Consider the following 15,582-nt stretch of genomic DNA (forward strand, 5'->3'; position numbering starts at 1 on the left):
GCCCCCATGACCTATTCCTACGTTCTTGCATTTACAAACCAACCATGAAGGAGTTTCATTTTTATACCAACAACAACCATAACCACAATCAAGCCAGGCGTGCCGAGCGGGGAGAGGTCCCGCCTTTACAGGTTTCGTGCCAGCAAGCCACACCCCAGAGGTGGATAGTAATTTGGTGTGACGTCGAAGAGAGATCGGGAGTGAACGTACGAGTCCGGTGTGAGGGACACACACGGTCAAGAGGAATGTGGCTGAGACAGAGGATCTCACTTTGCCTCTCCGCTCGGCACGACAAAATGGCTTTCCTTCAACGCATGAAGAAGACGGCACGATTCTCGTATTTGTGCTGAGGCAAATTGACTCGTGTGGTGGAGCAAAACGCTGGCCATTGACTCTTGGCTGGTTGTGAGGGATGGACCTCGAAGCCTCGTGTATGTCACCAGAGACGGCGCCATTCCACAAAGCAGTGGGTTGGTAAGCGCGATCTCTGAGCCTTGGCATTGAATATTACATCACAATTTAACTCACGCACATTTCCCACCCAGAGAGCGGCTCGACGCCATTTTGGGTGCATTTACACGTGCAGGATGGAGCGCCTCGATTCCAAAGTGCCATCAAGACTATATCTGGACCAAGCTAAGTGCCAGAATAAAGGGAGGATTTGCTTTTCTTTTATTTCATTTTCCCCTTGCCTGGATTTAAGTCTGTGTGTAGAGGCACCTTCATTTTAGACCTGAATTTGTTTCACGTATTATTACATTTTGAATTACCCTCGTAAATATTTCTATTGACATCAAATCCCCACACTTATTTTAAGTTGATGTGTCCGTGTATTTGTCGTGGGGTTCGAGAATAAACCCTTTGTGCTGTGCTATCCATCTGTGCTTCCATCGCTCCACCAGTGCCGTGTCCCACCCCTCCCGCGAGCGTTATAATCTCTGAGGATGAAGGTGTCCGCCTCTTAAGGGAAACCGCTTGGCTATCCGGTGTTAACCACCCATCCACCACAATTGGGTCGGGGGATAACCTTAACTGCCCAGACCCACGACAATATATAATTGACGATGTGGAGTGTGACTTGCACTCCCCCAATCTCCATTGGTCATAGTCCTACACCAAACCGTCACCTCCAACCCAGTGGCCTCTGCCCAGCAACTCTGTCAAACAGACAAAAATTACATGGTCAACATCAGTTAAACATCAAACGGAGCCGCCTATCTGGATTTCAGGCCTATTTGCCCTCATCAGGGCGGCATACCGATAAATATCGAACAAATGAATATCACATTCATCGTTTATACATCAGACACCTCCTGACTTATAGTGAGCATCCGCAGATTATGTCTCACACGGTAAAACCGCATAATCCACAAAGAACAACCATCCGTCTGCCACCCAGATGATCGTTCCCACTAATGCAAACCATTCAACCAGAAGGCACGTGATGTGATCGGCGGGTAAATCGAAACATGTGGAGTGTGACCAGCACTTCCCCAATCTCCATTGGACACAGTCCTCCATCAATAGCCATCACAAGGATGATGTCCAATGGAGATTGGTCCAAAGCAACAAAGCAAAGACTCAGCCTCACCGTGGGAGATACCAAGAAAACAACATCTTTCTAATCTCAAGTCTGAACTCAAATATACCTCAAAATTTGACTCGGGTTAATACACAGTGGATTCATTGATCCGGTAATGGTGGCCCACAGCTGATGCCGCTTTCATTTCTTGTTGACATATCTAACAACTCTACTTTTTCGCACAATGTCGTAACCTTTCTCTGCTTTTTGGCACAATTAATTTTGTCCATAGTTTTAAGTTTGGAGACCATCATTAACTGCTGTTTGTCGACTCGATCTTGTATATCTCGCATTACGGGATCTCCATGCAATTTCCTGTCCGACGACTATTCATTCTTAAATTTAGCTTTGTTTCCGTATGCTGGTATGATTACTCCGATCAACGGTGCGAGAGAAACAAGAAAAAGTTCGTAATGAGGTAATCATACACACAGACACAAACAATGAATCATCTCAGCTCAAAAAAAAATAAAAAACGCGATTGGCTAAAATTAAATACGGCGATTACGAAATCGGAACACAATAGGTTACCCGCAATTGGTACAAACACGTGTAATTGGAAGGTTTTCTGTTCTGTACACTGGATACTGTAAACCACACGACACTCAAGACTCTTCACATCTCATGAAAGAAAGATTCACGCTCCACTTAACCAATGAGTCCGAGTGAACGTTCATATCTCGGACATGTATATATATATATATATATATATATATATATATATATATATATATATATATATATATATATATATATATATATATATATATATATATATATATATATATTGTTGTGGTTATGGCAAAAGAACCCCATGCATTCAGACGCCGAGCAGTTCCAGGAGTCAGTTATATCTTTCATCTATTACAAAACCTGCATGGGAAACTTTCCTCGTTTATCTTAAAACCATCTGTTCGTTCCTCAAGCTCACATCCTTCGTCATTCCATCTCCCAACCTCAACCTCACACCCTCCCCCTGAGAAACCAAACCCCTCTTTACATTCAACATACAAAACCTTCATCCTTTCACCACCGAGTCACGGTCCCTCGTACATCACCCTGTTAATGATGAACAAATAAACCTCTTCAGCGTGTGCAAATGACCGACAAACTTGATAAATCCTTTTCTTTCTTCTTTATAAAAACACTCGATTTAGAACATACATACCACGAACATTACAAAGTCCCATGCTCACAGCATGCATGTTGAAAATACTCATTCTTCTAGAAAGGATAGTGTCCCATTGGTTGCGTTGGATCATTCTGGAAGACACTCGAAGACTCGACGAGCCAGGAAAGTCAATGAGAGGAAACCACAACCGAGTGGGAAAGGCTTTAAACCACACCTGCGCTGGCCCCAATAAAAAAGGAAGCATGTGGGTGGACAAGGGGCACCGCCGGGCAGCAGAACCACTGAAAGGGAGCGAATGCTTTGATTCCGGCTGGACTTACCTGCCTGAACGAGCTGTTAATTGCCTGCACGAGTCACTGCCCGATGAGAGGACGAGCACGGGAGTCTGGATACAGATAGCTGTACGAGAACTGTTGAATGCAGTGGTTCCAACCACTTCACACCACATTCTGATACCACATCACCACTCCCCCAATCCCTCACCCACCACCATTTCCCCTCCTTCAATTTAGGCGCAGCATAGGCATGCATGGTCTGTGTCCAGTAAGCTTGGAGTCGATCCAATACTCCGCTCTTCCTCGAATCTTCTCACTGTCTAACTTCCAGGATGATTGATGGTGCTATGTCCTATGTTTAGCTGTAGTCACGACTGTAAAAGTGGGTTCCGTAAGCACGAAGAGAAATCAATTTTCTCATGCATCTTATAATTGTCTTTCTATTGTGATTTTCAGTACATCCATTCTAAAAACATGCTCATGATTGCTATTGCAAATACATGCCCATGCCAATTGAATAGCTCTTGTTTTATTGTGCCGATTGAATGAATGCATTTACTGAACTGTTTAGCATGCAAGACTAGATAGATGGGAAGTTCTGCCCCATTGATTGGCTCTGCAGTTAGCCAGTGCGTACTCGCAGTTCCACTTGGCCGTACATCATCATAATAATATAATGAGCGTAAGCCTGGAACTTCGAACACACTTTTCTCCGAACATATTCTGTTCATACTTCCGAAATCTTCACATGATGTGCTCCATGTATTTACGCAGGTGATGGCGGATTCATAAAATCGAATATAGATAGAATTTTCAAAGAGGGAAGAGGGAATCGATGACGTCACAATCAGCAGCGTTCGGCGGAAAACCGACGGCCGGGTCCCAGATGACGTGCTTTATTTACTTAACCAAGTCCATGAGTTCAGGATGTTTGTTCAACTCAGCATTTATGACTTTTATCCTGTCATGTTGTTAATCTGTCGATGGAGGTAATATAGAAACGATCCATCCATCCATCGGGACCATACTCCATGCAGAGCGTTGGTGCTGCCTAAGCAGTCTCCTTGGCTATTGGACACAATCCTGGACGGGTCGCCACTCCGACACAGGATACCAGCATGCTGGCACTCATTTTGCCGACCTCGGAAGGATGACAGGCAGAGTCAACCCCACCTGGTATGAATTCAACAGTGGAGTGGGGTTTGAACTCAGGATCAGAGGATTCCAAGCCACCACCCTAACCATTGAGCCAACACCAGGTATATAGAAACGATGAATATGTCAAATCGTTCGTGTTACTCATCCGGCACCAAGTGTCAAGGCCAACAATCTAAACTCTAAAGCGACCGGTCTCAAACACTACCGTGGGCACCCAGACACGCCACCAATATGAATTGAGCTGTTGAATGCGGCGCAAAACATCCAAAGAAACTACCGTAACCGAGTACTGTGATCAGTCCTGTCCTCCATACCCGTCACAGACAGGTATCTGATTGTAATAAATATATGGGTGCGCACTGAGGGTATGGGCATCAATTGACATTGCCACCACCAGAAAAGGTAACGAGTTTTAGAGAGAGGATCCTGCCAGGTTTGGCGGTATCAATCAGCGTTCGTAGTTGCTCGCCAACCCGATGGGCAGGACTGCCTATACGGGACTGTATGTCTGCCGATAGGGCCGGAAGCTGGGGAGAGTCTGAGAAGTCCCCCTCGTGGTGAACCCTGGTTCTATAGCATTTGGTGTCAGGAATGGGATTGGACCTGGGGAGCTATCAGCAGCATCCCAAAATGTAACTGAGCATTGTGAGGGTGGAACTTCTTTAAAAATTTTTTACAGCTATGTCGGACAAAGGTGAGCAGGACCATGTGGGCTTAATTAAAGAGGAAATGGAAGAACCCATGATCAAGGAAGATGACCAAGGGAATATTCGGTAGAGGGTGCAGCATACACTTGTCATGCTTGCAGACGACCAATCCACAGCACCCCTCCTCCTCCCACCCTGACCCCTTATGATAGCAGGTCGGCCTCACAAGCTACAGTGGTAATGGACCAATTAGCGGTGATGTTCGGCCAAATGTTGAGTACAATGGATACGATGAACACAGGACAAAAAGCAATTGGAGAAGGCTTAAGGCGTGATATGCAAGCAGAGTAGGGGGCAATGGGCAGTGATGTGAAGGCGATGAGCAACAAATTGAAGGTGATAAACAGTGGCATATGGGCTGAGACGAGAGCTTGGAAGGCAAAATAGGATGTGGGGCAGGTGTAAAGGCTGGATAAGCAAAGGTAAGGATGGAGGCAGGGATTGGGCTGGAAGATCCTGGCAGTGATGCGGGACGGGAGGAGCAGACCGTGGGGAAGTGAACAGGGTTTTCATGCGGGCTGTGCAGTCCGTGATGGCGAAAGGTCAGGGGTAATACAGAAATGGTACCAGGACCAGTGCCATCAGGGGTTGATGGAGAAACAGAGCCACAGGAGTTTGTCAAGACAGAAGAGCGAGATAGAGATAGACAGATTAAAAGCTGGATCGTGATTACTTTGTTTTGAAAAAATAAATTGAGAGGATTACTTGTTTTGACTTAATCAATTAATAATACAATAATGAGGGCAATGAAAAACGATATCCCCAAATCTCACCTGGTTTATCGCTTGCGTGATGCTACCTGGTCCTCTGTTGGGCACAGGTCTCTGTCCTCTGTTGGGCACAGGTCTCAAGGGTCTACGTGACGGTTGTCTCGGTGGGGTGTTATCGATTTTGAAGGCAATGCTTTGCCTCCGGCATATCTGGAACAAAAGTCACCAAAACGAAGACGAAACCACACATGCTCAAAGCTCACAGGGACAATTAAGAAAAAAAAAAAAAACAAACAAAAAAAACAACATCAAAGGTTATACGTTTGTCAAAGCAGACCTGTTCAGGGCTCGCTTCTTCTGGGATACTATGATGGTTTATGCCGAATACTTCATCCTGTTTGAGTGAACATGGGACTTATTAAATTAACGAATGAACATCAGACATACAGACATCATTTGAAAAAAAACTAAAAAAAACGAAACATTTTTGTTCATGTAAATAATGATCTTCCATTACTTTCACAAAACCACAACAGAAAGAACTCAGAATTTCAGATGGACAATGATCAATCTTAAGAGACACAGTCGGACATTGAAAGTCCTACCAAGATACCAAGGAGACTTCGCCCTGAAATGCACTTAGTCGATCATTTGCGGGTTTGTGTGCATCAGCGTATTGCAGAGTTAGATTTCAAATTGCATTTGAAAACTGTTCAGCGAACTTGCTTGCAATTTGTCATAGTGGAATGAATCACCAATCGGAGGAGGTTTAGAACAGTTGAATGCATTCTTCAGGACTGAACATCATAGAAACTAATTTGGGGTCAGCGGTAAAGGTTGACAGAAATTGCACCCCCCCAAAAAATAAACATATGACATTACTTTTAAACATCCCTCTATCATGGACATGTTCAAAGTACAAGGTAAAAGGGGAACCTGCCATCAGGATTATTCAGTCTGAGATACATTTACTTTTCTTGTCGATATACAGTACAGTACGGCACAGTAAGGTGTATCCCATCTTGAGTGAAAAATTTCTCAATTCAAATCTAATGAATGTACAGACCTGTTTTCCTTTGATGACCACCTGATAAATGTGACCAATGGCCATTAAATCCGGTCAATGTTATGACCAGTTACATAAAATTGTCAACTTCATGATTGCACGTCTCGGCAACCCCTCCCCCACTCGCCCCTTCTACTTTCTTAACAATAGTCTTGAGAAGTTGTCATTCATTCTCACCTGCCATCAGGATTATCTTTCTTGGGCAAATCACATTTCAAAATTGGCCTCCAAAGTCAGCTGCCGACTGGGCATTCTCCATTGTAGAAACTCCTTCCTTGGCACACCTGAACTCTTATCCACAGCTTGATGGAATACTGCTCTCCCCTCTGGGCTGACTCCCTTGCCTAACGTCTTGCTCAGCTTGACACCATGGGTGGAAACCAAGACCTTCAAGATTATTGGAATTTCCCACGATGAAACCGAGTTTATGGGTCGATCACTTTGCCATCGCAGACAGGTCAGTATTCTCTGTCTTTCACCACCTACTTTCTGGTCTTGCACCCTCTGGTACTTCCATGCTTTGTGCCCCCTCAGGTTTCTGCAGGGCTCACACGGTCCACCATCAACCCCCTTCTGGTGAAACTACCTTAATCCAGGATCCCCGCTCACCTCCACTCATTTGTTCTTCTTTTTTTCCAGGCTGTGAAACCAACTTCCCCATTCTCCCCTCCAGGTCTTCAAGACAGATGTTCACACCATCTCAGACCATTCCCAATTGAAAACCATGATCTTTTCTACCCTCATTCTTGCAAAGTCAAGGAACTTAGTGCAATTCAGGTTCACAGTTCCAGACCCATGGGGAGCAACACACGTCTCATAATCATCCCCATCAGTTCCAGTCGAAGCATTGAAATCCCAAGACTAGAAGAGTATCTCGTCTAGGGCACTGATCAACCACAGACTCAAGCATGGCATAGAAAGCATCCTTCACGGTCAGATCACTCGCCTCAGTCGGAGCATAAACAGAGACCAGGACAATGACAACCAAGGAGTAACGAATAATTTGTCTCATAATACACGTTGACCGATGTTTCCTCAATTATCATTGAAGTCAGCTTATTGAACACAGATACAGCAACTCCTTGGGCATGGTGACCATCAGAGCGACCACACCAATAGTAGGTGTAACCACCTGCCATGATCTCGCCGCAATCCGGTCTTCGAACCTCAGAGAGTGCTGCAATACCTATGTCCAAACGCTTGAGCTCAGATGATAACAGAGACAGATGATCATCCTCTCTTAGGGATAGGACATTCCAGGCACCCACCCGAAGGAACCGCCTCAAGTTAACCCAAGGAGACCACCGTCTGGTGGACGACACCTCAGCACCACTCCGACACTCTCCCGCAATCTGACCCGGGAATGTTACCCCGTGGTTTCCCTCCTATCATCAAAGATTGGGGGTCCCGAAAGCTTTGCCCCAATCCCATCATCCGTTGAGCTGCCCTGCGAAGGGAAGCTGCACAGGAGGTACTCCCACGGAGTGGGTTTTCAGATTTTTTTTGCGTTTTTGTGTTTTGCAGAATGAAGGGTTTTACGGTGGCCGGAGTGCAAATCCTGCCACCAACCTCCTGATAAAAAAAAAATAATAACCCAACTGCAGGATGACGTCCTATGTTGACCTCGAAAATAATTGGTGATTGAATTCAGTGACCTGAAATGCAAATCCTCTTTAAATTTCAAGTCGAGACGAAAATTGAGGATTTTAGAAATACCTCCTTAATTGTTGACCTTGGGACTACGTTGACCTTTTGGTCCATGTTGACCTCAAAAGCAATTGGCTTGTCGAATTCAGCAACCTGATATGTAAATCCACTTCAAATATCAAGTCAATCGGATGAAAATTGAGGATTTTAGAAATACCACCTGAGTTGACTTTTTGACCTCAAAAATAATTGGCTTCTTCCTTATGACAAACTCTACCATGTGGTGAAGTTTCGTGAAGATCGGTTTAAAATTGTGACCTGTAGGCGATAAACAAACAGACAGACAAAAATCGACCAACCAATATACTTCAAAATTCTTCGATTTTGCAAGTAACAAAGACAGAGACAGGGGTGAAAACATAACCTACTTCAACTTTGGTGGCAGAGGTAATTAAATGCAGTTTCTGCTGACATTGGAAAAGAACCATCGTGTTAATGATACCCACTCATGTGCTCGTTCTCATCGAGGTGGGAACTGACCTCGAAGAATCGAGTGCTTTAACTGAAATGTTAAATAATGAAAAGGGTTTAAGGATTAAGAAAAGTGGACTATAATTTGTACAAACTGATGCCCGAGCAGATGACGTCAAATCGATTCCCATGAGTGTTCCAACATGCAGGCTAAGGCTACAAAACACCAATTTAACTTTCCAAGGATCCCAACTTCCCCTGCTGTCAAAACCAACACATAGCTCTCAACAGCAACCTCTCCCTGTAAAGACTGAGTGCCCCAACGCAGTGTCTTGAGCCTCGTCCTATTCCTAATATCGATCTTGATCAACGATTATTCTGGAAAATCCTCCATCTCATCCCTGATGACTATTCCCTCTCCGATAGAATCCATCATTCTTCAGATGGACAGTCACCAGCCTCTTCCCTCTTTGCAAACTGATGGCATCACAAGCTTGTCAAACACTTGGCATGTCAATCAACCCTGACAATTGTCATTCGCTCTCCAAAAGCACAATCTCGCAAACTCTCGCATCTACTTTCTTAATCTCCTTAATGAAGGTCAGTAACTCAATCTTTTGGGCCTAATTGTCAGCCATTATCTTTCTTGAAAGAACCACATTTCTAAGTTGGTTTCCAAAGCCAGCAGACTAGGCATCCCATTGTGCAAAGACCTTCCTTGGCACTTCTGAATTTTTATCCACTTACAAGGCCTTCATCTGCAGTTTGATGGAGTACTACCTCCCCTCTGGGCTAGTGACCCTTCCTCACATCTGACTCAGCTCGACACCATGGAAACGAAGGCCTGCAAGATCATTGGATTCTACCACGATGAAGCAGAGTCTCTGGGCCTATCACTTTCACATTGCAGACGGTGGTCTCTCTGCCACCTCATTTCTGGTCTTGCATCCTTTGCAATTTTCGTTCCTGTAGTTCCCCCCCCCCCCCAGTTCTCCCCCAAGTTCCTGCAGGGCACACGTGGTCTGCCAGGAACACTAATCTCATGAATCTTCCAAAATCCAGAGACTCACCCCCTCACCTCATTCATTTGTTTCTCTTTTCTCTCACCTGTTCACCAACTTAATCAGTCTTTTCAATCTCATTCTTCCCTCCAGGGCTTTAAGACAGCTGCTCACCACTGTATTTTATACCCCCATTAACCCTCCCCCTAGCCCACCTCTTTCCAGGTTTCTAGTTCTTCATTCCACTTTTGTGATTGAGAGTTTATGGTTGCATCAATCTTGTGTACGACTCTTGCACTCATTCTTCCTCACTTCCCTCAATTCTCCAAGACACACCCTATTTGTCCTTTTAACCCAGCTCTTTAGCCTGGCATTGGTTTAGTGGTTAGGGTGGTGGCTTGGGATCCCAGTGTCCCGAGTTCGAGCCCTTTTTCCGCTGAATTAACACCAGGGGGTTGACTCAGCCGGTCATCCTTCCGAGGTTGGCCAAATGAGCACCAGTGTGCTGGTAATAGGGGCACTGCATCAGTGACGTAGCCACGCCCCTAACCAATGATGCAACCAGCAGCCAAAAAGGCTGTACACGATGGGAACCCAGATCTTGGTGTGTTCACCTGCCCCCCTCTTCCTACTGCTCTGTTAAGTCCAGGCACGTCTTGTGTTCGAGTTTGTCCATGAGCCTAGACCGTGTAAACAAAACAAACAAAAAACCCCCAAATTTTGGTGCGGCAAAAGGGCAGGAATATGAGGCAAACAAAAGTCCAAAGTATCTACCCGAATATAAATGGTGGATAAGGCCTGAAACGAACTACCTTCCCCTCCCCACCCCTTTTATAAAACATAAAATATTCTGAAAGTTTTATTGCCCCTGCAAATTTATTGCAGGCAATCAGACCATACTTGTTACTGTCTGGAGATATTCTCAATAATCAAAAACTCGTGGAAACCTTCAAGACACCGTCTGGAACTCTGACCGATCCATCTGAAACACTGAATGCTTTTGAAATGTTGACCAGGAGAGATAGGTCTGAAGTACTCCAAATGATGATCTTCCCCTACAACATCATTTTATTTGTATGCAAGAAAAAGTATCGGTCCACAGTGAGGGGAAAAGTTTAAGTGAATTTATCAATTATAATTCCTTCATGGACTTAAAAAAAAAGTTAATTGCATTGCACTCTTGGTTTCACTCAGAGCCAAAGCTGTGAGCTCGTTATACTGCCCACCACAAAATTGTGGTGCAACATCAGCTGCTGAAGAATGGATTTGTATGAAAAGAAGGCAAAATATCCTGGTTGCGAAACAAAATTTGGCAACAATATTACTCATGCCCGTTCTACCATCATGTCAAACATGAATGTTGAGCTTTACCTGTATGCGCAGCTTTGACGGTGCGTGGGGAGGGGCTGCTGTAAACGGGAGACAGACGGACACACTGTTCGCGATGGAAGTAAATAAATAACGATTAAAGTTCAAAATACCTCATATAAAGGCTGATGATCAGCAGCTCGTTTATGTTGGACATTACTCCTGGGCTCCCTGCCCAATAATACTCCACCAAATGAGGACTGGGGCGGAGGTTTAGATCTGCAGTATTGGTGTTGTCGGCCATGTGCAGCCCAGGCTCCCCTTGGTCTCTGCATAAAGTCCGTCGGGGCCATTGTGTGTCGGCGTGGCCTGGCGCAGATGTTGAGTGAGGTGCGTTGCGTATCATTTGGCATGGAGTCAGATACAAGTGAGGTCCGTTGAATCATTTCCATGGGGTTTCCAGTCTTCATTTGTTCATCTGTGGCATCTTTGCAGTATGTCTAAACAACAACAACAACAACAACAACAACAACAACACAACAGGCATTTTTAAAAGCCATTTTCCCTGGTTGAGCAGGGGGTTAGCCTGCAGTATGTCTGCATGATATGTTATATTAGTGGGTCAAGGATAGAATCTGGCAGTCAGTTTTGGAAATTATACAAATCAGAAAATTTAAAATCGAATTACAAAGAAATGATTGGCAAATCGGTGGGAAGGCCGAGTGAAAAGAGACTCGAAAGCGAACGGAAATGGAGATAATAACCATTATAAAATGGTTGACAGCAAAGTGTGTACAAAAAGAATGTGAACGGGGTGTGGAAATAAATTGGCTGAATGATTTATGACAATGGCGATCATCATCTGGGCATCGTTGATCCTTCAAGCTCAGAAACTCTCTGATCATGGGTCAACATCAGTGGCCAAAGGCCACTCAAAGGAGCAGAGTGAATCACCATTCCTTACCAATTAGTCAGATATTTAGTTGACCTTTTTGAATACAGAAATCTACACTCATGGACAACCTAAGTGACAGAGGGCCACAGGTTCACAAACTGACAAACTGAATGGGGTGGGGAACCAACCACACACACAAACACACACACACACACACACACACACACACACACACACACACACACACACACACACACACACACACACACACACACACACACACACACACACACACACACACACACACACACACACACACACACACACACACACACACGTTTGTGGGAGAAGAAGAGCAGGGAAGGATATGGGAGAAAGCATGATGTGATAATGGATAGTCCTATTGAATGGCTAGAGAGTGAGAGAGAGCTTGCTTGAAACAGACACCGGGTGAGTCTGTTCCACATACGAGTGAATAGTTGAAGGCATGGAAGTGAGTTGAGCTTGGAAATTGGGAAGGTAACCTGGTATGTGATACTGGGAGAATCGGTGTGACCTGGGTGGGCTGAGAGGATGGGAGCAGTGCCAGAAGTGATGTGATTAAAAGAATTCATCAACCTGTGTTGGAGGAGCAGCAGTCCATCGGACTTCACGTCCTGATGAAATATGGCAATAATACGGGAAGCCTTGGACTTTATTGTTTCCACGAAAGCAAGATAGGAAATCGATACATCAACTCAGAATGGGGATCCCTATTCGATGATACTTCAGATTAAGACCTTATCTGTGAAAGCACTGAGCAGCAGAGAATGCAATTTGTGCTGAGGACAATATGGAGGCATTGGCCTGCCTTCAAAGCCAGTTGGGCATGATCCACCCTCACACCGATAAGGAATGAAGCCGAGGAATTCCATGGATTATTTCTCCGGCCAACCCTCCGGCTCAGCATTTCAGAAACCCTGCATTGAAAGACATGCTCGATTTAGCTGAACAAACCTTTTCTTCTGGATGGGTAGAGATAGTTGCTGTGACAGTCAACTTCTTTGGAGGTACCGTTCTGCACGGGGGTGGACTCTGATGCAAAAATTGTACAGATAATTAGACAGGGAAGTAAGTAGGCAAGTCATTGATGTAGATCAAGAATAATGTCCATACTAGAACACTGTCTTGTGGGACACTCGATTCAAGGGGAGATCAATACAATGGTATCAGTAACAACCAATTGTTTCTGCTTTGAGAAAACCTGATAACCATTAAAATGAAGGGTCCCCCAACACCATTGGAGGAGAGTTTGGAATGTGTGGGTTGGGTAGGTGCCCAACAAGGCTTAGAGCTCGAGAGATGGCCCTAGTCTCTCCTTTGGTATTTTGTGCATCAATCCATTAAAATGTCAACGGTGGAATCCAAACTGACGATTATAGGATGGAGCGTCGAAGCAAAGAATGCCTCAAGTCTGTAGCAATGATAGATTCCATCACCTCACTTATGATGGGAAAATGGCTTACTGCTCTGTGGATGAGTGGATTAGGCTTCGAACCTTTCTCGTCAACAGGGGTGACGTTTCCAACTTTCCATGATGGAGGAGGAGGCCATCTGCAAAAAAATAAATAAATAAATAAATAAATAATAAGAAAAAAAAACAAACCCAGAACAGCAAGGAAAGAGTGAATAGGGCTGAAACATTTGAGAATCACAGTGCCAATACCATCAGAACTAGTTGTGGGGGACGTGTCAAGAATGAAGAGGAATTCTTCAATATTTTTGGGAGCGAAGTGCACTTTGTGCAGAGAACAGTCTGACATGGGGAAAAGGAAGGATTGTTGACCATTGTCTTCTCAATAAAGGCAAAAATTAGTCACCCCCCTCGCATCCCATGAACAGAACACAACATGAACCCATCCTTTTGGCATGATGGTACAGAAGGGGAATGTGCACTGGAGACAGACTCCATCAGCTGTCACAAGGTTTTGGAAGCCGGTGACACTCGATAGGTTTGATCGCGGGTGAGCTTGATCTCAGGCTCTGCCAAGTCATATATTTTGAGGTTCTCACATGACCATACTTGACATTTTAAGAGCATTAAAAAAAAAAATTAAATTAAAAGGTAGTAGATTTCCAACCAATTGAAAACAGATTGATCAGATGTGCCTCACCAGAATAAATCAGATTCTTGAGAATTCTGTAACATGACGTCGTGTGCTGCTGAGTGAACAATACTGATAAAAGGAGGCTCCGCGAGATCCAAATCACAATCTAAGGATTTTGGTGAAATTTTTTTGAAGGACACAAACGTTTTGATCCACTGTTTGAAAGGTTCATAAACGAGTCGGAACTGGATCACCTGCTGGAAGAATGCGAGAAGGCATAACCAAGTGCAGATGGAACCCTCACCCCCAAAAAGGAGAACGGCACACGTGTCAGCACGTTTCAAGAACAAATTCTTCGTCGTAAAATTCACGACGTCCGTGAAACGGAAAAACGTTCCCACTGTCCATGTCAACCATCAAGCAAAATCAATGAGTGGGAATGAAATACTGCAAGGTTGAAACGCTCAATAATAGATCCATGAACGTGATCACAGGTAAAACAAAATAAAAAGCAGCATCGACCACAAGATACAATTAAAATTAAAGAAATGGACAAACTAACTTGCGATCACATTCTCAAGTGACCTTCAATGCAAGTCCGAACAAGAGGCACATTTGCACAGCATCATAAACAATGGGTGGGATTGTTGGTAAAGAATACAGAGCACATTCCATCGATTCCAACAACAAAAATTTTTTACAATGTTGACCAATCACCTGTTGTAAAAGTTGTACAACTACCAGGGTAAATTTCCTTTGTCCCTTGTGTAATCATTTCTATATACCTGGGTCTCTGCTGGGTAGGAGGATTTCATGTGAGGGAGACATCGACGGTTCCTTCGTTGAAGCTCGGCAATGCGAAAAAATTCATACTCCTGGACTTCTCCCTCGTCAAGCATGTTCTCACCGCTACAAAACTCAAACGAGACGTCTCCAGCAGTTCGAGCATGAGACTCGGGGGATGGAATAATGGAAGGAGAACTTTCCAGAGAGTCTCGACTCGAATCCATAGCGGCTTTGGCTTTAATTGCAGTGACCTCGTTAAGATAGGTTCCGGCCTTCACTTTGACAGTCTTATCCAAAAACCTGCAAAACAACTCCAAGTCACTCATTTTTATCCATTCTTTGAGAGAGACAGAGACAGAGACAGAGACAGAGACAGAGAGAGAGAGAGAGACACACACACACACACATACAGAGACAGAGACAAAGAGACAAAGAGATTTATGTCCTTTGTAAAAGTATAAAACCATTTTACAAAGTTGATGTGAACAAAGCCAACAATTTTTAAGGAACCATTTGCAAGAGGTTCCTAAAAACAATCAGGAAAACAAAAATGAAATAAATAAATAAAAAAGATAAATAAATAAATAAAAATCAAGTGTTTCATTTCTTTAGTGAAGGAATTACAGCTGGGTCCGAGAAACAATTAAAGTTCAAAAGGTCAATAGTATTGTCTCGGGTTTCAACTTCACATACAAATGCAAACTTAATTGTCAATGCATTTACACAAGACACCACCATTGATCCACAAGTCTTCAAA

The 15,582-nt window shown here is 44.1% G+C and overlaps 1 protein-coding gene across 2 annotated transcripts in view; it reads right to left on the reverse strand.

The window, feature by feature from the left end:
- Positions 1–15,166, reverse strand: part of LOC147016438 (nuclear mitotic apparatus protein 1-like) — a 32,479-nt gene extending 17,313 nt beyond the window's left edge. For both annotated transcript variants that reach the window (XM_085845098.1, XM_085845097.1), the window contains exons 1-4: positions 14,825–15,166; positions 11,231–11,557; positions 5,902–5,958; positions 5,628–5,774 (exon numbers count right to left, since the gene is read on the reverse strand). In XM_085845098.1, coding sequence (XP_085701224.1) covers positions 5,628–5,774; positions 5,902–5,958; positions 11,231–11,557; positions 14,825–15,151 — 858 coding nt within the window. In that variant the 5' untranslated portion in view covers positions 15,152–15,166. The remainder of the gene's footprint in view (positions 1–5,627; positions 5,775–5,901; positions 5,959–11,230; positions 11,558–14,824) is intronic.
- Between the last annotated feature and the right edge of the window lie 416 nt (positions 15,167–15,582).

This window comes from Eptatretus burgeri, chromosome 11 (assembly GCF_056783735.1).
Source record: "Eptatretus burgeri isolate ZD-2024b chromosome 11, Ebu_testis_v1, whole genome shotgun sequence".
Classification (NCBI taxonomy): Eukaryota; Metazoa; Chordata; class Myxini; order Myxiniformes; family Myxinidae; genus Eptatretus; species Eptatretus burgeri.